This window comes from Erythrolamprus reginae, chromosome 3 (assembly GCF_031021105.1).
Source record: "Erythrolamprus reginae isolate rEryReg1 chromosome 3, rEryReg1.hap1, whole genome shotgun sequence".
In the NCBI taxonomy this organism is placed as follows: domain Eukaryota; kingdom Metazoa; phylum Chordata; class Lepidosauria; order Squamata; family Dipsadidae; genus Erythrolamprus; species Erythrolamprus reginae.
In genome coordinates, this window is record NC_091952.1 from 229,337,205 (window position 1) to 229,361,606 (window position 24,402).

Consider the following 24,402-nt stretch of genomic DNA (forward strand, 5'->3'; position numbering starts at 1 on the left):
GTAAAGAGTTTCTACACATACTAACAGAACTGATGTCCTACTGATGTCCTACTGATGCCCTCTTCGGAGGGGGATGCCATACAAATCTAATAAATCTTCATCTTCATCTTCATCTTATATGGATCTCTGCCACAAAATGAGCATTCCATTTCTTAGTCAGTCCACACTAGTGATGGACTCCTACGGGTACGATCAGGTACGCATTACCAGTAGCAAAATTCTGGTCAGGTACACAGTACCAGTTCCCTTCTAGGCTCTGGGTATGGTTTTCCTATCTCAGTAAATGAGTTTGAAGATGTATAATTTTAGAAGAGCTGTATGTGCGTGTGTGTACATACACTTTATATAGTAGATAATCAGAGATGGGCTACTGCCCGGAGGGGGATAACGCAGTGGGGTAGCGAAAATGGAGCTCCACCCCAGAGCACCCAATGCATAAGCCACGCCCACAGTGTGGTAGTAAAATTTTTGGTAGCCCATCAATGGTCCACACCTATGCAGTTATATTATTTGAACAGTCCTAGTCACAGAAAGAGTAAAATTTAGAGGACTTTAATGAACATCTTGAATTTTCAAAGAACTACGCAAGGGTCCTTTTTTGTAGACTTTAGTTCAGCATTCCATACCATCATTCCAGAAACTAAGCTGAACCAGCTAGTGGTACCTGAACACACTTGTAAGTGGATCATAAGCTTCCTAACAAACAGGAAACAGCAAGTGAAGCTAAGCAGAATCACGAATCAGATGTTTCTCCACTTCTCTTCTGTCTATAGCAGTGACTGCATCTCTAACGATCCATCTGTTAAACTACTAAAGTTTACAGATGACAAAACAATGATCTGACTTATTCCAGGCAATGATGAATCCGCATACATATGGAAGGTTGAACAATTAACATTGAGGTACAACCGGAACAATCTGGAACTGAATGCACTCAAAAAAGTAGAAATGGTGGTAGACTTAATTCTCTACGCCAAGTTGGGCGTGGCAGCTCAACCTCACTTGTGTCGGGGGCATCTGTGGTGGCCAAGTTCTAAGGCCGGACTTCCCTCAGATCAGGGGCAAGCTCCTCTTACCTTGCTACCAATGCGCTGCACATGCACGCCATGTTTCCCCATGTGCGTAGGCTTGCTATGCACATGCACACACGCGCATCCTCTCACTTGATTTTGCTTCCTGAGCATGTGTGGAAGCAAAATCTCATGAAGGGACACTCACATGCATGAGATTTCAGCGATTTTTTTGTCACTGAATCGTCAAAATCTTGTGTGTGCGGGTGTCTCGTTATGAGATTTTGCTTCTGCACATCCTCAGGAATCAAAAGAAGCAAAAAAATTCAGAAAAAAAGATAGTATGTGTGATGGCCCGGCAAAGAAGGTACCAGAGCGGTTGTGCACAAATTACACAATCGGCAAGCCACTACCAGAATAGCAGAGTGGACCATACTGGTAGGAATCCATCACTGCCTCAGACCCTCCCTCTCTCTCATTATAACCTTCCCATTATAACCTTCTTCCTTTCTTTTCTCTCACTTTCTCTCCCTTCCTTCCTTCCTTCTTTCCTTCCTTCTTTCTTTTTTCCTTCCTTCCTTCCTTCCTTTTTCCCTTTCTTTTTCTATCTCTCTCTCTTGTCCTCCCTCCCTCCTTCCCCCTCGCTTGCTTGCTTGCTTGCTTCCTTTTTCCTTCCTTCCTTCTTTCTTCTTCCTTCCTTCCTTCCATCCTTCCTTTTTCCCTTTCTTCTCTCTCTCTCCCTCCCTCCCCCCTCCCTTCCTTCCTTCATTTTCCCTCCTTCCTTCCTTCCTTCTTTCCTTTCTTCCTTCCTTCCCTTCTTTTTCTTTCGTTCTTCATTCTCCTTCCTTCTTCCTTCCCCTCTTTTCTTATTTTTCCTTCCTTGCTCTTTTTCCATCTTCCCTTCCTTTTATTTGCCTTTCCTCTTTGCCTTTCTCCTTTCCTGGCCCTTCTTACATGCTCAAATGCAAAAGGGGAAACATGTCTCCTTTTGTTTTTCTCTTACTTTGTTTGCTAGCCCTCTGCCAGCGAAAATGGAGCCCAGAGGGGACACATATAGCCCTCCCGAGCTCCGTTTTCACTGGCAGAAGCACTGCAAGCTGGTCCTTTGCTGTTACTAGGGCGGTCCCACTGGACAGATCCAAGCCCCCCATAGGCCGGATCTGGCCCAAGGGTCTTGATTTGACACCTCGGCTTTAGATATTGATTCCAAGATTCTACTTCAATTTTTGCACCGGACAGACAAGGTGGACAGAATTTGAAAGAAGACAATCACAATATGCTGACTCTGGTCTTGATTGAATACAGCTTGAATCTCATCTGAATTTAAAAAAAACAAAACCATAAAAGCAAGTTCAAGAGCACTATCAAAAGTTGCCTCACATGTGTTGATTTGTTATATTACATTTGGGCTGTTAGTTATGTTAGTGGAAGAATTTAAGATATTGCGCTTTGATGAATTTGCTTGTAATGATCATGTGGATTTAGTTTTCCCCGCAATGTTTTTGTTACTCTCTTTAAGCTATGTTCTACTGTCACCATCAGGCCAGACTGGAAATAAAATTAATTGGAGAAAAAAATAATAAACCCATTGTGTTTAAAAGGTACATATAAAATGGTAGAGAGTGGCTGCTTACCAGAAACATTGTCGTCTCTACCTAAACTCCAAACACTGATTATGAATCCTTCATTTTATCAGTCAGATGTGAATACATGAAATTTATGACAGACATTCCAAGAAAGAAAATACTAATTCTTTTCCTTAAAAATAACCTAATTGTTCAGATTCTAATCAGTGCTTAAATTCTACTTTCACATCAAAATAGATAAAACAAGCTTGTGTTGCCTTTTAAAAGCATTAGAAAAATTACTGGAATGTACATTTGTCAATGGTTTTCAGGCACGAAAATTAATTGGAAAAACTTTGGGATGACAGGACTCTTTTCTGGAGAGAGTAGAGGAGGCCACAAGCGAAGGGCCAGAGACCAACATGGTGCATTGTAGTAATAAAGCGTAGACGTCAATTATTTCCTCCTGTAGAAAAAGTAGTGATCTTCAGTCCATTACAATATGTAATGGGGGGGGGGGGAATAAGAACCTTGGGTTTGCATCACAATCAAGTAGTGGCCCAGTTTGACCAGTTGACCCTGACATCAAATGCCTCAGCTCAATGCACTCTGCTTGCCACTCCAACATTGCCTCCTACTCAAGTTAGATGAAACCTAGCCCAATCAACTAGGACCATGCTAGGTGTTGGAGTTCCTAGATATCTACTGAAAAATGGGCTACAAGACTCTGGATTGTTCGCTGAGAAACCACAGCCAGCAGTCACAGGACTACTGGAAGGAAAGGTGTTTACCCATTGCAAATATACATTGATTTGAAGCAAATAAATAACCCAACAAGAAGAGGACTTTTGAAACAAATTCTGCAAAGAACAATATCTAGAATCAGAAATACTAATAGTTGTAAGTGCCTTGGGTATAATCCAGAGGCGTATTCCAATTAAATTTCAGTACTGGTGCATATCCGCACGCACGCGCATGTCCCACTGGATGAATTCATTTCTGCGCATGCTCAGTGCTCTATCCTGGGTCTACGCAAATTGAAAACAAAGGAGGAATCCACACGCTCATATTTCAAATTGATCTTTTTATATAGAAAGCATCATTTATACAAGCCAAATTCATGCATGTGAGTTAATCTTGGCAGCTTCTCAGTGCTTTAGATGACGAATAAAAGTTGGCATTAATGCAAGGGTGGGCGGGAGGGCTTTTTTTGACCTGGAGAAGCTATCTAAACCCGGGGGAAAATGCTGAAAATTACATCATCACCAGGCTCTAGTGAAGGGCTACCAAAACTTTTACTACCACACTGTGGGCGTGGCTTATGTCCTGCATTTTCTTCAACATCGTTTCATGCAAATTGGGTGGTCTGGGGTGGAGCTCCATTTTTGCTACCCCACTGTGTTCCCCGCCATCTGGGCAGTAGCCCACCCCTGCCTGGCTCCTACTGGTACGGAACTCCAGACCACACCATAAGGAACCTACCACTGATACAATCCAAGAAACAACTGGAACACCACTTGAATACCATTGGCATTGACAAACCCTCCTAGCCTTTCGTAAGCTCCTTAAAACCCACCTCTGTTGTCAGGCATGGGGGAATTGACATTTTGCCTCCCCCTAGGCTTATAAAATTTATGTATGGTACGCTAGTATGTATGATTGGTTTCTAAATTGGGTTTTTTTAAAATTAACTTAAATATTAGATTTGTTTACATTGTATTATTATTGCTGTGAGCCGCCCCGAGTCTGCAGAGAGGGGCGGCATACAAATCTGATAAATAAATAAAATAAATAAATAAATAAATTCACCATCTTATTTTTTACTGAGAACCGATTACCGGTACGTCCTGAAATAATAACTTTAACACCACAAAACATCAACATTTGCCTATTCCAAGTCCTTATTATTATTTATTAGATTTGTATGCCACCCCCTTTCCGAGGATTTAGGGCGGCTCACAACAACAATAACAATATAGTACAAATCTAATAGTTAAAACTAAAATTAAAACCCCACTATCATTAAAAAACAATCAATACTACATAATCATACCATACTCAAGTCTTACTAGACAGAAAGGGGCGCATTAGTTTCCCCATGCCTGGAGATGTCTTCAGAGTCTTGCGGAAGGCAAGGAGGGTGGGGGCAGTTCGAATTTCCGGGGGGAGTTGATTTCAGAGGGCCAGGGCCGCCACAGAGAAGGTTCTTCCCCGAGGTCCTGCCAGATGACATTGTTTAATTGACGGGACTCGGAGAAGGCCAACTTGGTGGGACCTAATCGGCCGCTGGGATTCATGCAGCAGAAGGCGTCCTGTAGGTATTCTGGTCCAATGCCATGTAGGGCTTTATAGGTCATTACCAACACTTTAAATTGTCTCCGGAAACTGATCGGCAACCAGTGCAGGCCGCAGAGTGTTGACAGAACATGGGGGTATCTGGGAAGACCCATGACTGCTCGCACGGCCGCATTCTGCACGATCTGAAGTTTCTGAACACTCTTCAGGTGTGCGCACATTTCTGTGAGGTTTTTTGCTTCCCCGCATGTGCCGAAGCACTCACGCATGTGCATTCCTGTGTGAGAATTTGCTACCTTCCCAAGTGCAGGAATAAAAATTGCACTCGATCCCGCACTCGTGCACCTGAGCCGTACAGCTGTGCGCAGTTAGCCATATTCGGCAGGAACCAATCACTGCATTTGAGGCACGCCCAGCTATTGTATCTGGTAAAACAGGTGGAAATCCTGGGATTTCCTGGGTCCCGCCAAATGACATTGTCTAGTTCAAGGGACCTGGAGAAGGCTGACGCTGTGGGACCTAACCGGTCACTGGGACTTGTACCCCAGAAGGCAGTCTGTCAGGTAATCCGTCCTAATGCCATGTAGGGCTTTATAGGTCATTACCAACACTTTGAATTGTGTCAGGAAACCAACAAATAATAACAATTACGTATTGTACATCATGATTCTTGACAAATATATATTTTCTTTTATGTACATTGAGAGCATTTGCTCCAATCACAAATTCCTTGTGTGTCCAATCACATTTGGCCAATAAAGAATTCTATTCTATTCTATTCTATTCTATTCAGAAATCCCCCTACCAGTTTTGTCAGGATTAAACTGCAAACTTTACTCCCCATAAAAACTGTGTTTATATTATGGAGAATCTGGCCAATTTGATTAAACTTGTCTTTCTAAGCTTTTCCTAAATGAGAAAACAATTTAAGTGTTTTACTTCTAGACAGGGGAGGCAGTTTGTCACTAATACTCTAAGCATTCCTAAAATCATTTGTCAGGATATAATTCAATGCCCTCCTCATAGGTCAGGGTCTCAGCTGGAGAAATCAGAATATTATAAGCAGGATTCAGATCTTTGAAGATGAGCTCCATGATTTCATCCTTTCTGCTATTCTTCAAATTTAGTCTTGCTATGCAATACATCTTTAGGTCCAAATAGATTTTGGCATCAAAATAATCCCATGGACCCCTCTAAGGAACACAAATCAGCCCTGTATCCTTGAGGGGCAACCATAGATGGCAAATTCTTATAATCAAGGCCAATTCCGGAATGCACAGATGTTCTTCTGCTCACCATCTGTAACCAAGTTTATTTGGCATCTTCTCTGAATTTTCACATAGAAATGGGAATGGGACAGTTTTATATACTAAACTGCCAGGAAGAAAATTGGCCTGAGCAGCTATAATAAGTCAGTTTATTCTATTACTCATATATCATAATTTCAAGCCTTATATTGCTACCATTCACATCACTTTCTCCAGGCAGCATAATGATTCCTGAAACTTGCCAAGGTTTTCTATGAACAAACTGCTGATCAACATTGCCAGGAAATTAATGACCTCACCATTGCTGCAGGAGGCTTCATCTAGCTTTCTACCAGGGTTCTTCCTGGTATATGATTGTCTAAAAAACGACAGACGGCATGCATCTAAGGCAGTGTTTCCCATCCGCTGGCTGGGGAATTCTGGGAGTCGAAGTCCAAATATTTTCAAGTTGCCAAGGTTGGGAAACACTGATCTAAGACTTTTCCCAGTACATGGACTGATCATGGACTTTATTGTAGCTCTGTTGTATCGCTCAGTGGTAGCTTCCAATTACATTAAAGATAAATCTGATTTTCTTCCATTTCTTCCCATCCAAAGATGCCCCTGTACATAGGAGTGGGCAGCAGGCAGGACGGGGTGGAACACGGTTCCACCGATGGAAATGAAGATGCCGCACAGCTCCAGCTGATCGGCGGCTGTCACTTCCTGGATTACTGGGCTCGGCTCGGCTCTCCTTTTTTTCCCTGCTGCTGTGTCTGTGCTCCTTGTTTTTTTCCTCTTTCCTCCTTCCTGGCTTCAGACGAGCTTCCCTCTGTCCTGCCCGGCTCCCCTCCAGCCTCATGCGGCTGCCTCTCGCCTAAGGTGCAAGCAGAAGGCGTGGGTGGAAGTGGCTCTAGCAGCATTTATGCTTCTGGCAGCACCCATTCGCCTAGCTACCCAGCGAAGCAAATTGTCACCCCAGGGAGCAACACTGGTAAGGTTGTATGTCGAGAACTTAACAGTTCACTTGAACAATGATGATCATTCAAGCCACTCCCACCTGGTCACATGGCCGGCAAGCCACTCCTACCCAGTCACATGACCATTAAGCCACACCCACAAAATAAGCCACACCCACAGTGTGGCAGTAAAAATTTTGGCTGCCCATTACTGCCTGTACGTCTTACAACCCTACCCCATACTACCAGCAGCACCATCCATGTTGATGAAGGGGAAAGGAACACTTGGAGATGGAGCATATTTTGGATTTTTGGCACAGGAGAGGCAGACCAGAATATATAGAAACATAGAAGATTGACGGCAAAAAAAGACCTCATGGTCCATCTAGTCTGCCCTTATACTATTTCCTGTATTTTATCTTAGGATGGATATATGTTTATCCCAGGCATGTTTAAATTCAGTTACTGTGGATTTACCAACCACATCTGGTGAAAGTTTGTTCCAAGCATCTACTACTCTTTCAGTAAAATAATATTTCCTCACGTTGCTTCTGATCTTTCCCCCAATTAATCTCAGATTGTGCCCCCTTGTTCCTTGTGTTCATTTTCCTATTAAAAACACTTCCCTCCTGAACCTTATTTAACCCTTTAACATATTTAAATGTTTCGATCATGTCCCCCCTTTCCCTTCTGTCCTCCAGACTATACAGATTGAGTTCATGAAGCCTTTCCTGATATGTTTTCTGCTTAAGACCTTCTCTTGTAGCCCGTCTTTGGACCTGTTCAATTTTATCAACATCTTTTTGTAGGCGAGGACTCCAGAACTGAACACAGTATTCCAGATGTGGTCTCACCAGCGCTCTATACAGCAGGATCACAACCTCCCTCAGGAAATAGTATAAGGGCAGAGTAGATGGACCATGAGGTCTTTTTCTTCCATCAATCTTCTATGTTTCTATGTTTAAAAGATTTCATTCTCTATAATATACCATACTTTTCACACTATAAGAGGCACCTGACCATAAGATGCGCCTAGTTTTAGAGGAGGAAAACAAGAAAAAAAATGAGGCGGAGCCTGAGAGGACCACAGATAGGTGTCCTCTCATGTGCCGGCTCTGCTTATTGCCTCCTACACTGTGGAAAAGAAACAGAAGAAGCAGGCAATGACGAAGACAAAAGAGGTGGAGTTCAGCACTCTTAAAAGGACCCTGCTGCCACAGCCCGGCTGCTATTCACCAAATGACCAGCACCTTTTCCACCCACTTTTGGGGGGACGAAGTGCATCTTATAGAGCAAAAATATATTGTGATTCAAAAATTGATTGGATGTAATAGACATGTATTTTTATTAATTTTAGGTTTATGTTTCTCATTTATTCATAGACAAATATATGGTGTATAGGCACAGTTAGATGTAAAATTATCCTTCTCAGCTTTCCTATTACCTATTTGTTTAGCACAGTGGTTCTCAACCTTTCTAATGCCACAACCCCTTAATACAGTTCCTCATATTGTGGTGAACCCCAACCATAAGTCTAGCGCCAATTCTCCCAACAGAGCTTTAAGCTGATTGGCAGGAAGGTCAGAGGGACACCTCCCATTGTAAACACCTGATTGGTTGGATTGTAAAAATACATTCCAAGGTGCCAGAATAGACGTTTTTAATTCCTAACACCATGGGAATTTGTCTTTTCCCATGGTCTTAGGTGACACCTGCGAAATGGTCATTCGACTCCCGAAGGGGTCTGGATCCCCAGGATGAGAACCACTGCTTTAGCGTGTTATGATTATCATTTTGTTGCTTGTACCTTATGATTTATAGTAATTGTTTTTATTTAGCATCTTATGACTACAATTCAATGTTGTATCTTATGATTCATGATTGTATTATGAATATGATCATGATTTATCACTTGTTAATTGTATGTACACTGAGAGCTTAAGCACCAGAGACAAATTCCTTGTGTGTCCAATCACACTTGGCCAGTAAAGAATTGTATACTAAAATCTAAAAAAAAATTAAAAGGAAAAGTTTCACATCATATGAAATATAATGCAATGATATCGATTGAATTAGGATTGAGGATGCAAACCTACTATTCACAATGCTGCTATAGTATATTTGAAAGAATTTGATCTCTAATTCAGTGTTTTTCCACCAGTGTGCCACGGCACACTAGTGTGCCGCGAGACACAGTCAGGTATGCCGTGGGGAAATTAAACATGGGTCCCCAAACTATGGCCCGCGGAGGCCATTTATCCAGCCCGCCGCCAGCCGCCTCCATCCGAACATAAACATTCCCCTCACAATCCTTCCAGCTATCAGCGACAGGAACAGTGGAGGCACAGGGAACGCTCACTGACCAATGATCTTCTAGGATTCATCCCAACCACTAGCGATGAACCAATAGCAGGCCACCTCTCATCCACACCCAGGAAGGTACCCACCCGGGCTGCTGTGCACTTGTCATTGTGTGGCCGCGGCGAGTAGTTGAAGTGGCTACTCCTCCCCCTGGTTCTGATTTCTAATCCTGGTCAGGACTGGCGGTAAATATTGCCACCACTAGATGAAGCCTCAGCCAGTTATGTCTATCCTGATGGTGTATATAGATATTTGACCTTTTTCTTTTTATAAGAGGCCCCCCGCAGAGGGTGATATACAATGCGTCATAATGTTATCTATACTGTATATGGCCTTCTGAAGGGTCACCTTCTTAAAGAGCTCGTGTCATTATGTGTCTTTGGTTGGTGGTGTGCCCCAGGATTTTGTAAATGTAAAAAATGTGCCACGGCTCAAAAAAGGTTGAAAATCACTAATTAAATTGCAACTCACAAGATAAAGTTTTCCATCTATTGATTTCCAGCCCCTTATATATCTGGGTAGCAATGGTTATCTAGCATAACAATAACATGTTTTCTGTCACTGTTTACTGAACAGTAATGAGATCCAGTTACGAACATAATTTTTAACTTTATGACTTCATTCACATAAAGCCAGAAATACATATAGTGGTTCATACTGTCCATTGACAGATCCCTGTGTAACTTCAGTTCTGCTATGGTGAATTTACAACATATAAAAAGGAAAAAATAAACTCCCTTGTTACGACCCTGTAATCCCTTAATTATTTGGGGTAGAGTCAGGGGGGACTGGATGGAGTTGAGTGTTTACTGGCCGAATGCCCTTCCTGACATCACAGGGATTCACAATATATTTTTTTCCTTTGAGCCATAGAAGAGAAATATATGCTGCTACCTAGGATTGAACTCTCAACCTGCCAAGCGGGAGCTGAGTGTCTTCACCACTAGGCCACCATGCCAGGGGTGAAATTCAGAAGATTCTGGAGAACTGGTAGTGGAAAAATTTAGTTTGATAAACCAACAAACACCACCTCTGGTTGTCCCAGAGTGGGTGGGAATGGAGATTTTGCAATACAGTGTTCCCTCGATTTTCGCGGGTTCGAACTTTGCGAAAAGTCTATACCACGGTTTTTCAAAAATATTAATTAAAAAAATACTTTGAGATTTTTCCCCTATACCACGTTTTTTTCCTGCCCGATGATGTCATATGTCATCACCAAACTTTCATCCACCTTTAATAAATATTTTTTTTAATAAACTTTAATAAATAAACATGGTGAGTAATAATCTAAATGGTTGCTAAGGGAATGGAAAATTGTAATTTAGGGGTTTAAAGTGTTAAGGGAAGGCTTGTGATACTGTTCATAGACAAAATGTTGTATTTACTTCTGCATATACAGTGATCCCTTGATTATCGCGAGGGTTACGTTCCAAGACCTCTCACGATAATTGATTTTCCGCAGTATAGTGGTGCGGAAGTAAAAACACCATCTGCGCATGCGCGCCTTTTTTCCCATGGCCGCGCATGCGTAGATGGTGGAGGCGGGGAGCGACGAAAGTGCAGAAGCCAACAGATTGCTTTGAATGCCGGCTGCCCCCCCCCCAGTGCCTCCGGTGCCCTCGCCGCTACCGCCCGCTTGCCGCTCGCCCGCCTGATCCACCCCTCTCACCGGCTAAGTAATGTAATTTCCTTCCCTTCCTTTTTAGCCTTTTAAATGCATCTCTCTCGTCACCCAATAATAGCTCGTTCCGGGGTTTGTTTTTTTGACCATCCAACACGTGTTTTCCCATTCTTGGTGAAATTTATGTGAGAAATGCAAACCTGGCGGACCCCGCGGCCAAGCGATGGGGCGGGAGAGGGGCAAAAAAAGAGGGGGAACTGGGGGTTCCAACGAAGGGGGGGCGCCACGAATTTCGTGTGCGGGTCCCGGGGAGGGCTTGTGTGTGGGGGGGGAGCAGTTTCTCTCAGGCAAAATCAATCTTTCTCCCCTTTGGAAATGGATGGCGTTGTAATTTTTAAATTACTAAAGTGACTCTTGGTGATGACGTATGACGTCATCGGGTGGGAAAAACCGTGGTATAGCAAAAAAAAAACGCGGACGTATTTTTAATTTATTATTTTTTGAAAAACCGTGGTGTAGCGTTTCGCGAAGATCGAGATCGCGAAAATCGAGGGATCACTGTATACTTCACAGAAATTCAACTTTCATGGGCAGTCTCGGAACGCATCCCACGCAAAAATCGAGGGAACACTGTATCCTTCCCCTGCCACACCAACCAAGCCACGCCCACAGAACTGGCAGGAAAAAAAATTGAATTTCAATCCTGCACCATGCCACTCAAATAGAAAGGAAAAAATAAATTTGCAAATATGTTTGGATTCTGCACATGAAAAGAAACCAGAAATGATGGTAGCCCTTGGCATATATTTGTCTTGTCCCTCCCATGTTATTCTCTTTACCAATGCCTGTTGAATACATATTTCCCCAATCTTTTAAAATATACATTTTACTCAGCTGTGCTTATATTATATTTTTTGTTCTTGTCATTTCTTTAAGAATAACAAGTGGCTCAGTGATATATTTTACCATTTTAATTTGAGATGTCCTCAGAGCAGGGTTAGATTGGAAGCATGATAGAGTATAAATTCAAGAAGGAATTAGAAATGTAGTAGCAATTATTGCTATGTTTAGTGTTAGATATTTGCCTGGGTGACCTACCCAGTCAGGGTAAAAGTCAAAAGTTCAGATTTGTTTATTGCATGTTGATTGATTGCCTTCTTTTGGCTCTTAAAATGTATCTTTGTAAAACTGCCTGTTGCTGGGCTAGATTGTATAAATAGGAGAACTGTCATTGTATAGAGCTCTCAATACTCCATTGCTTCTTGACTGAATTGACTTCCTTGTCCTGTTAGCAAATAAACCTTGCTTGATTCAACCTTGCTTTGAGAGTTATTACATTGGCGACGAGGAGACCGACCGTCCGTGTGCTATCATGGCTACTCCATCAGTAGTCCAGCCACCTGAATTCTTCGACCCAGAAAGAATGACCTGGACAGCCTACATGGCAAAGTTTGAAATATTTTTGGAAGCGGACGGCATGAAAGATGCCGACAGCGGCCGCAAGCGTGCCCTTTTCCTCAATTACTGTGGCACACAGATTTTTGAGCTGGCAGAAACCCTCACTGACTCTGAACTGGCGAACTCAGTTTCCTGGGACGCTCTCTCGTCCAAGCTAGCCGCTCACTTCAAACCTACGAAGCCAGCTAGAGTTTTTTGCCATCAATTCTCCTGGATGTCACAAGCAGAGGGGGAAACGATCAATCAATTCGCGACTCGCCTCAGAACTGTTCTCTCTAAATGCCAATTCGATAATCCAGAGGCTTGTCTCACTGATGCCTTAATCTTTGGCATGCGTAACATTACGGTCCGGAACAAGCTACATTTAGTCCCTCAGAAACAGGATTCATGTAAAAAACACCTAAGACCACTGTCAATATACTAATGTTTTGGCTCTTTAAAATGTTATAAAAATGAAAATGTTAAACACAAACAGTAAACGAATGCTTTTGACCTATGGTAAATCTTATTTCAAAACTCCTCTAGAAAGACATGTAAGTTTGATAACAGTGAACTGTTTTTCTTAAATCAGTTCAGCAACTCGCAGAGCAAGTAGGAAATGAATCTGAGGTACTGTAGTAGGAAAACAGAAAAAAATAGTTTCAAGTTCTTTCCACCAGCAGGATGTTCCTGCTGAAAAATTATTTATGAGAAAAGATAGCTCTGAAAAGAAAAATAGTTTCCACTCTTTCTTTCTTTCTTTTTTTTCTGGTTTAAAATAATTGTCCAGGCAGATTGCGAGAACTGGACAAAATTGAATGGAAGGGGAAAAAATAAAATCAAAATCAAACTGATCTCAATACAGTACCATGGTTTTCCCCACCCAATGACGTCATATGTCATCGCCAAACTAATAATTTTTGCAAATAAATAACAAAAAAAATAATTATTGTTAATAAATGATTATGTTTATAAATATCAGGATCACTAAGTGTCTTATTCAATGGTGAGTACCAGTAATAATGGTGAGTAAATGGTTGTTAAGGGAATGGGAAATGGTAATTTAGGGGTTTAAAGTCTTAAGGGAAGGCTTGTGATACTGTCCATAGCCAAAAATGGTGTATTTACTTCCGCATCTCTACTTCGCGGAAATTCGACTTTCGCGGGCGGTCTCAGAACGCATCCCTCGCGGAAATCGAGGGAACACTGTATAGGGTTTATACTAAATTATATTTGCAAACATCCATAGATATGAAGAGTTCTATAAAAATAATACTGATAAGCATGCTTCCAATGGTATATGCATATCTATCTGTTCTTTTTGCACAAAGCCTGAACTGAACATCTTGCAAAGTAAATTATGACTTGTTTGCCATGAATGGCAGTCCATCGGGGACATGGTAAACTAATTGTTTTATGCTTAGATCCAGCAATACAAGGCTTTTTTATTACAATAGTGTCCACTCTTTCATGTAGATGAAGGGAATAAGTAGGACCAGGAATTATGCAGTTCTCAGTCCCTCTCAAAAAACTACAGAATAGGAAATTATTAAATTCACGAAAAATAATATTAATGCTATTTATTTTATTTACCCATTGATTCATTCATTAAATATAGGTTAAATCAAATCTGACTTTTGCTCAGCACTAATATTGTAGAATGAGGCTCCATACACTCATTTCAAAGGAAAAGTAGAGGTCTTAGCTGGAAAATAACCCAACCCTGAATATTCCTGTGGTTAAAAAAAAAAAGTTCTCAAATACCCCTGCAGGATTTAGCTCATAATCATTTTCTGGTTGAGGAAAGCTTATGTAATATATGGACTAAGCATTTAGGAAGCGTATATAAGCAAGATAGACATGAATGAATAAAGAAAGGAATGAATGGACAAGTAATTTTGATGGTTACAGCAAATTCAGCAAGGAAAACAAATCACCAGAATGGCTGAATGGATGGATATAACAGAAAAAGAAAAATCTGAATAGATTCCCTATATGCATTGAGAGGACAGGTTTTCCTAAATTCACAATCTGAATTTACACATTTATATGCACGGAAGATAAATGCTTTTCACTATTTAGTCTTGAAATGTCCTTGTTTAAGTTATGTACTATCTAAATTTAGATAAGTTATGAGGTGGATGGACAAGTAAGAAAACAAGTAAGAAGATGGAAAGCAAATGTGGGCTGAGTTAAAAATAACAACCAAGGAACTGGATAACACCCTAATCATCAGCTTGATCGCCTCCAAAACTAATTGCCAGAAAGTTTGTATTTATGACAGAAATATATTTTCTTTTCTGTTATGGATCCAAAAAAGAAAAAAAGAGCTAAAGTAGGAGGTTTTTGTCCAAACCTATGTAAACAAGATTCCAAAAAATGAATCTTCAGCTGATTGGCACATAGTGATTCTTTCATTTTAGCATCGCACAGATATTTCCAAATAGTTTCAAATCTTCTATAGAACATACTTAATAACAATTCATTCCATCAGTCAGACAGTCAGTCAATCAGGAAGGAAGGAAGGAAGGAAGGACGGAGGGAAAATGAAGGAAGGAAGAAGGAAGGGAGGGAGGGAGAGAGAGAGAGAAGAAAGGGAAAAAGTAAAGAAGGGAGGAAGGGAGGAAGAAGAAAGAAGGAAGGAAGGAAAAAGGAAGGAAGGAGGGAAAATGAAGGAAGGAAGAAGGGAGGGAGGGGGAGGGAGGGAGAGAGAGAGAAGAAAGGGGAAAAGTAAAGAAGGAAGGAAGGAAGAAGAAAGAAGGAAGGAAAAAGTTAGGAAGGAAGGAAGGAAGGAAGGAAGGGGGAGAGAGAGACAGAGAGAAAGGAAAGAGAGGAAAAAGGAAGGAAGGAAAAAAGAAGGAAAGAAGGAAGGAAGGAAGGAGGAAGGAAGGGAAGAAAGAAAGAAAGAAAGAAAGAAAGAAAGAAAGAAAGAAAGAAAGAAAGAAAGAAAGAAAGAAAGAAAGAAAGAAATCCAAAACACTAACTGGACAAAAAACAGAATAATTGCATAGAAATTATATATCCATGAAACACTTGGAACTGGGAGATATTTCTGAACAAAAACCATGCCTGGATGATGTTTAGATAAACTCGGTTACTCCCATTTATACATATTTTGTTAATTATGATCCCAACTATTTTCCTTGGGGGTAGAGAGAGTCTATGAAAAGATCTTGTTTATGACTTACTTGTGCTTGCTTGCATAGTTTCAAAGGATGGAGGGTTTCTTGATAGAAAAGCTGATGATAATCCTGTAGGTCAAACCAAAAATATGCGCTGTTCTTCCATAGCTACAGATGGAAGAGATGGGAGGAAAGATATTACTACCAAGTTTTTATTGCTTACTATAGTCTTGCTCACTTTGGCAACTTTAAGACTTCATTTCCCAGACTTCTCCACCCACGGCTGTCTGGGGAATTCTGGGAGTTGGAGTCCACATGTCTTAAAGTTGCCAGGGTTAAGAAACATTAAGTTAGTGTCCTAAATTTCAACAGTTCTTCTAAGCCAGTAATGGCGAACGTATGGCACAGGTGCCACAGGTGAAACATGGAGCCATATCTGCTGGCACGCAACCCGTTGCCCTAACTCAACTCCAACGTGAATGTGTGTGCCAGCCAGCTGATTTTTAGCTCATACAGAAGTTCCAGGAGGGCATTTTTGGCTTCCAGAGAGCCTCCAGGGAGATGGGGGAGGACATTTTTACCCTCCCCTGGTTCCAGGGAAGCCTTTGGAGCCTGGGGAGGGCAAAACATGAGCCTACTGGACCAGCGATGGGCTACAAGCCATAATGCTAAATTGCACTCGAAGCTGTGGCTCATAAGTTCTTGCGGGGCCAGAGCAATTTTGCTTCCACACCTGTGGAGGTATCAAAATCACACATGGAGCTGCAGGTGCGCCCGTGTTTTGGCATGCGCGGAAGCAAAAAAACATTGCCAAAACACGGGCGCACCTGCGGCTCCATTAATGATTTTGCAAAATTGCAAAATTGCAAAATTGCAAAATTGCGCTGGCCCTGCAAGAACTTACAAGGTGCGGCGCGAGCACAATTTAGTGTTCCGGCTCGTAGCCCACCACTGTACTGGACCCACTAGAAGTTGAGAATCAGGCCGTTTCTGGCCTTCAGAAAGCCTATGGGGGTGGGAGCTGTTTTCGGGGGGGCCCAGGCATTAAATTATAGGTGTGGGCACTTGCACATGCGCGAAAGCATGCTCTTTCAGCACTCGATGAAAAAATAGGTTTTCCATCACTGTTCTAGGCAAAAGTACAGTGATACCTCATCTTACAAATGCCTCATCATACAAACTTTTCGAGATACAAACCCGGGGTTTAAGATTTTTTTGCCTCTTTTTACAAACTATTTTCACCTTACAAACCCACTGCCACCGCTGGGATGCCCCACCTCCAGACTTCCGTTGCCAGTGGAGCACCCGTTTTTGTGCTGCTGGGATTCCCCTGAAGCTCCCCTCCATGGAAACCCCACCTCCCGACTTGTGTGTTTTTGTGATGCTGCAGGAGAATCCCAGCAGCGCAAAAACAGGTGCTTCTCTGGCAACGGAAGTCCGGAGGTGGGGTTTCCCAGCAAGGGAAGCCTCAGCGAAATCGCAGCATCGCAAAAACACAGAGGTCCGGAGGTGGGGTTTCCCATGGAGGGGAGCCTCAGGGGAATCCCAGCAGTGCAAAAACGGGTGCTTCGGCTGGCAAAAGAGGTGAATTTTGGGCTTGCACGCATTAATTGCTTTTCCATTGATTCCTATGGGAAACATTGTTTCGTCTTACAAACTTTTCACCTTAAGAACCTCGTCCCGGAACCAATTAAGTTTGTAAGACAAGGTATCCCTGTACACAGTGATGATTTCAGTGATAGAATACTTGCCAATTATATTGTATCCATGGATGGGTCTGCTATTTTAAGGCAGCAAATCCTGTTTCAGAAACACTTCACAAATGCTGCTATGTTTAAAAGATCAGGAGAAAAGACAAATCGCAGGAGAACGTTTGTTTCAGTGCATAGTAGCATGTTGGCTTGATAAAGCAAAAGGAGCTCAAATGCTGAATACCTAGGACAACATCATTAGAAGGTAGGAAAGCACTGGAAATTTGCTACTAGAACGAGTGCCGAATCATAAGGGAACATTAGCAATTTATTCTCTTTTGTTTTTGTGAAGATGGGAAATCAATGTGGACTGATATATAGGTTTGAAAGGGTAGTTAGAAGCAAGCTTCATTGGAGATCTATTGTCTAGTAACTGTTCTGCCTGTCTCTATGGTAAGAGTCTCCCAAAAATTCAAGGGTACAAATTTCAGACACACACGCTTGAAAGCTCAAAAACAATGTTCTTTATCACAAAAATTCAAAAGAAACAAAGCACCTCTTTTGTGAGCACTCATCCCAAAACAACCTGATAGTCTGTACAATCCCCTTAATCAGTCTTTAAGTACTTAGCTAGCAGCTGTGAAGAACCGTCACAGCCCTTCTTCTTCCACGAAGTGAAACACACACACATTTTGCCCTGCTTTGGTTTCAAAGTTGTGAAAAATCAACAAACAGCAAGGCACAGTCCTGAAGAACAGCAATCAGATAATCTTCCACAACGGCCAAACCAACACGCTGCTATTTATATCGGCAGCTCTAATTACTGGAGCCACACCCAAACACAGGTGGCTTCTCTTATCTCCTGTAATATTTCTGCAATTGGTCTCTTCTATGCATAATTCTGCGCATGCGTGGGTCTAATACCTCCTCATCCGAATCAACCGAAGATAATGGAGTTTGGCTTCCTGGGCTGTGTGCCAAGCCCCCCTCTTCCAAGTCTCCCCCACCTTCTTCTTTGTCCGAGGAAACTGCACTACCTGCCTCTCTCAGCAATAAAACAGCCCTATGACATGTTGATGTTTCCTCTGCATCCACCTCCACATTCCTTGGGGCAGGAGCTGAGCCAGAGCCAACCACAACTGTAACCATGCACCTGGTCTCTGTCACTGGGTTCTAATCTCCAAACCAGATCCGTCTGAGTTAAAAAAAGAAGCTAAAATCAGTCTTGGATGAGTTTTAAAGTAAATTCAGATGGTTGAGAGCAAAAGAGTAGGAGATCTGGTAGAATACCAAAGGACATTTAGTTCCTTGAGATTAATTATAAATCTTATTTAATTTAGGACAGTTTGAGTAGTATTTTTGATCCTGGCAGAATGACAGCAATGTATGAAGATATAGTAACTGAAATAAATTCTGTATATTTTATTGTACATGTTGCATACAGTATAATTGGTAATTAAATTGTTAGTGTCAGTTGCAAAGTTTAAACATATTGGGATGGAATTAGAGCAACTGTTCATCTAAAATTTATGCCTTGACAGCATTTTTTTCACAATTGCTGATATTATTATCCTGACCAACATACCAGCACATTTTTATGAAATATTCTTCAGCTATGTTTTATTAAAGTATTCCTCAGAGCTAAGTGTTTTCAGAGGAGGAAAAACACCTTATGAATCTTGTTAGTTCAATAGCTCCTTTCTTCTTTTTTTCAAAAACTATTTTTAAAACTACTATTTTAAAATGCTGAACCAGCCAGCTGACATAACACAAGTTTTGATCATATAAATTGGACTAGACTATATATAATTTTATTGAACCTACAGCACTGATGGCTAAACTTTTTGGTGCTGAGTGCCCAAAACACCTCCCCATAATGCAAAGTGTGTATCAGCTCCCCGTGCCCGCCTCCCATGCATGTAGTACTTGTGACCAGTAATGGGCAGCCAAAATTTTTACTGCCACACTGTGTGTGTGGCTTATTTTGTGGGTGTGGCTTAATGCTCATGTGACTGGGTAGGAGCGGTTTGCCGGCCATGTGACCAGGTGGGAATGGCTTGAACGATCATCATCGTTCAACTTACCTTATTGCTAAGTCCTCAACTTACAACCTTACCAGTGTCACTCGCTGGGGTACAATTTGCTTCGCGTTTCCCACGCTCTCCTTCCTGGGTCGCCCCCCGCCTCAGGCTGGGTAGCTAGGTGAATGGGTGCTGCCAGAAGCATAAATGCTGCCAGCACTGTTTCCACCCATGCCTTCTGCTTGCCCCTCAGGTGGGAGGTGGCCATGTGAGGCTGGAGGGGAGCCGGGCAAGAGAGAGGGAAACTTGTCCAAGGCCAGGAAGGAGGAAAGAGGAAAAAAGCAAGGAGCACAGACGCAACAGCAGCAGCAGGGAAAAAAAGAAGAGCTGAGTCGAGACCGGTAATTCAGGAAGTGATTGCCGCCAATCAGCTGGAGCTGTGCACACAGCTTCATTTCTGCCGGTGGAGCTGCATTCCACCCCATCCTGTCTGCTGCCCACCCCTGCGTGTGACCCCACTGTATGCATCCCACACATGCGCCTGTGAACTCCCACAAGCATGTGTGCGCCCTGCCATGCATGCGTGTGTTTCCCACATGTGCCCCACTTCACATGCATGGCAGAGACCCGAAAACCAGCTGGCCCTTGGGAGGTGCGATAGAACTGAACTGGGGTGACAGCTCATATGCCTGCAGAGAGGGCTCTGCATGCCACCTGTGGCACACGAGACATAGGTTCACCATCATGGATCTGCAGTGAGTTGAAATAATTCATATACAGTGGTACCTCTACTTAAGAACTTAATTCATTCCGTGACCAGGTTCTTAAGTAGAAAAGTTTGTAAGTAGAAGCAATTTTTCCCATAGGAATCAATGTAAAAGCAAATAATGTGTGCAAATCCATTAGGAAAGAAATAAAAGCTCGGAATTTGGGTGGGAGGAGGAAGAAGAGGAGGAGGACAGTCGCTGTCAAAGGAAAAAGGGGAGGGGAATCAAAAAAATCCAAAACTTTAAGGCTTTAAAAAAAAAAGAGTGACTCTGAGTGGCGAGGAGGAGCACTCGCCTCCCATACACCCGTCACGAGGCTGCCTCCCATACACTGCGCCACAGAGAGTAATCCCAGGGGGAATGGCAGGAAACTGGCCAGGCCTTTATGCCACTCTCAAATTTCCTGGGAATTTGGTTATTAAGAAGAGGCAAAAAATGTTGAACACCCAGTTCTTATCTAGAAAAGTTCTTAAGTAGAAGCATTCTTAGGCAGAGGTACCACTGTATCGTGATCCTAAACTAAAAACAATAAACATACATAATTACTTTAAAAGCATATAATTTAATATTTAAGACCTGCTCTCCTCTTATATACAAACATATGGACTATGTTTGTATGCGAGAAATACATTCAGCTTTAATAAATTATGTTTCCAAGTAAACATACTCAGGGTTAAAACACTGAAAATCTTTTACCTGTAAATGTCCCATAATTTTCAATAGGTGTCATTTGAGAACACCTATAGATAAGATAAGCATTTCTGACATTTTCTAAATATTATGTTGGAAATAAGATCCAGTAAAATAAATGGGGTGAAATCCAGTGAAATTACACTTTCAAATAATTATGTTTAGGATTGAAATAGTATGGGATCTACTTTAAAATAGACAGCAGGCCCCCACAGAAACACTGTTATTCCTTGAAGCATCTTTCTTCTGAAGGTACAGGCATATATTTATATCCATTTAGTTAAAATTGAACAGCTATGTTCACCCTAAAGTCAGAATTTACTACATAGATTTCAAGAAGAAAAGTGATTCTACATTGTTAAAGTCACCTTTAATTCTATGAATGTACTGTACAGTACTGCAAATTTATTTTATTTCTTTATTTATTTATGTATTTAATTATTTATTTATTTATTTATTTATTCTTTGTCCAATACACAATACATATGGAAGAGAATAGACATTGAGTAATATATATAAAGATAGTATGTAAAAAAGAAGAGAAATATATGAGAGGGAGAGAATATATATGATATATGAGATAAGGAAAGACAATTGGACAGGGAACGTTAGGCACACCAGTGCACTTATGTACGCCCCTTACTGGCCTCTTAGAAACTTGGAGAGGTCAATCGTGGATAGTCTAAGGGAGAAATGATGGGGGTTGGGGGTTGACACTATTGAGTCCAGTAATGAGTTCCACGCTTCGACAACTCGATTGTTAAAGTCATGTTTTTTACAGTCAAGTTTAGAGCGGTTAATATTAAGTTTGAATCTGTTGCATGCTCTTGTGTTGTTGCGGTTGAAGCTGAAGTAGTCATTGACCGGAAGGATATTGCAGCATATGATCTTGTGGGCAATACTTAAATCGTGTTTTAGGCACCGCAGTTCTAAGCTTTCAAGACCCAGGATAGTTAGTCTATTTTCGTAGGGTATTCTGTTTTGAGTGGAGGAGTGAAGGGCTCTTCTGGTGAAATAGAACTTTTTTTGAAATAGAGAATAGTTTTGTTTGGAAGAATTACTGTAAGTATGCTGATTATAAGAGCTACAACAGATAATCCAAAGCCCTATGAAGCTGAAATGATAATTAAACTAAAGCAAGACTGCACCACTTATTCAAATGTTTTAATTCTCACAATGGAAAACTAACACTGTAGTAGACTAAACACTCCATAAGCTTCAGCCAGCATGTTCATTTAAAATACTAATATTCAGATGTAATTAAATGATCAAAACTCTAGATTTTGAAATCAGTCTTCTTTGAAGCATATAATTTGAACTTTGGCCAATTACTCTTTTGATTTTTACAAGCCTTTTTTTTCTTCCCTTAAAGCTGTGGGAAGACTCCAAGTTATCAACAACAATCCAACCAAGAAATCCACCAATAAGAATTTCTTCTTACCATATCTCCTGATTTCTCACAGAAGTCAGTGAAGACGTAGCCTGCTCTGTTCTCCAAGTAAAGAGATTGCAGCATTCTTTCCATTTTAGAACTTCCAAGTTCGGAAAAATCTGGGTCGATTTTACCCTGAATAACAGAGCAACAATTCATCAAGATACTGCAGTTTCATTGTGTCTTGGGTAAAATTGACTTTGTAGCTACTGTTATTATTTATTTATTTTTGAGAGAAAAGCACAATCAGGTGTCAAATTTACTTTGTTGTTTTTATTACAAGCTTCGTAAGTTTCTTTTCCCATTCCCCCATTTCTTATACAGTAGGGTGTTAAATTTGTCTGTTTCCCACTTACTTTCCACATTTTCTTCCTAGTAACGATTTTTCCCTTTTTATTTTATTTATTTTATTTATTTTATTTATTTATTTATTTTGTCCAATACATAATACACATTGAAGAAAAAGATATGTAATAATATAAGTAAAGAAAAGAATAGAAGAAAAGATATAAAAGTATAGAAGAACATATTTGAAAGGAAGAAAAGATAAATGAGATAAGGAGAGACAATTGGACAGGGGACGAAAGGCACACTGGTGCACTTATGCACGCCCCTTACTGACCTCTAAGGAACCTGGAAAGGTCAATCGTAGATAGTCTAAGGGAAAATGTTTGGGGTTAGGGGTTGACACTACTGAGTCAGGTAAAGAGTTCCACGCTTCGACAACTCGGTTACTGAAGTCATATTTTTTACAGTCAAGTTTGGAGCGGTTAATATTAAGTTTGAATCTGTTGCGTGCTCTTGTGTTGTTGCGATTGAAGCTGAAATAGTCATTGACTGGTAAAAATTTTGATTGCTATAAAACACCATGTGGGTGATGGCACTTTTTCTACTGATGCTACGGTTATAGTTAGTTGACCTTTTCCTTTCTTTGTAATAATTATTAATGAAGGGACCCTGGAAGATGCTGTAATTTATCAGATTTGCTGTTTTGTTAAAAGGAACTTGTAGCAGCAGAGTCTCATTTAAAAATAAAAATTAAAAAATGGCCATTGTGTTCATTTTGTGTAGCTTGTTCCTTAACCATTCTTGACATATGTCAAGTGGATTATGGTTTTAGCTGCAACAGTTAACTAATCATAGATAGTTAGATGCATTTTTGATATCTGCTCGTTCTTAATAGACCTGCTAAATTTTAATCAAATATTCATCAGAGATTTGAGTCTGGTGACAGATTCAGTCTAGAGTGGTACTAAATTTTAGATAGCAATATTCAATTTGAAGGCAAAAAGAATGAATTTTTCAGCCTTTGGAGACAAACATGGATGAATTGAGAATAACATTTGTCTGGAAAAAATTAATTCGTTAAGAAAGGAAAGGATTAACAAATAGACGTGTATATGCTCCACTGCAAGTTTATTTCAGCATTACTATGCCATTTTTATAAAAAGGCAAGAAATTTTGCAGTTACCTATTATATTAGCTACACACCAATATGAGGCACTACATGTTTTATATATTGTTTTAATTCTTGATTGGAAGTTGCTCAGAAATTAGTAAGAGGTGTGGTAATTATACATCAAGGTTTAAAATGAAACAATAACTAGTTTCATTTTTATTGGTCCTCTTTAGGTATAGGCAGTGAAGGGCTGCCAAAAAATTTACTACCACACTGTGGGTGTGGCTTATTTTGTGAGTGTGGCTTGCCGGACATGTGACCCAGTGGGAGTGACTTGACTATCATGTGACTGGGAGTGTCTTAAAAGTCATGTGACTGGCTTAAACGTGGCCAAGCTGATGTCACATCAAGGGTTTGGGTTAGGGTTAGGGTTAGGGTGGCTGGTCTCACCTTGCCTCAAAGACATACAATTTCCCTCAAAGACATACAATTTACTATTATTGAATGTCCAAAATATACTCTTTAATTCTATGTATATATGCCATATATGTACATACATATTACATACAGGCACACAAAAATATACATGATGTACTATATAAACTGTATGTGTATGTACAGAGAGAGAGAGAGAGAGAGAGCTCTTCTAAAATTATACATTTTCTTTACTACATTTACTGCGATGGGAAAAACATTCCCAGAAGGGGGAAAAAAGAAAAAAAATACAATTTTTTTCTACCGGTTCTGCATTCCTGACCGTACCCCTAGGAGCCCATTAATGGGTA

The 24,402-nt window shown here is 40.9% G+C and overlaps 1 protein-coding gene across 2 annotated transcripts in view; it reads right to left on the bottom strand.

The window, feature by feature from the left end:
* RGS22 (regulator of G protein signaling 22) overlaps positions 1–24,402 on the bottom strand; it is a 119,687-nt gene that overhangs the window by 50,657 nt on the left and 44,628 nt on the right. The window contains exons 14-15 of one of the 2 annotated variants that reach the window (XM_070748112.1): positions 22,228–22,353; positions 15,684–15,785 (exon numbers count right to left, since the gene is read on the bottom strand). In XM_070748112.1, the coding sequence (XP_070604213.1) occupies positions 15,684–15,785; positions 22,228–22,353 (228 nt within the window). The remainder of the gene's footprint in view (positions 1–15,683; positions 15,786–22,227; positions 22,354–24,402) is intronic. The other variant, XM_070748113.1, reaches the window with a different exon arrangement.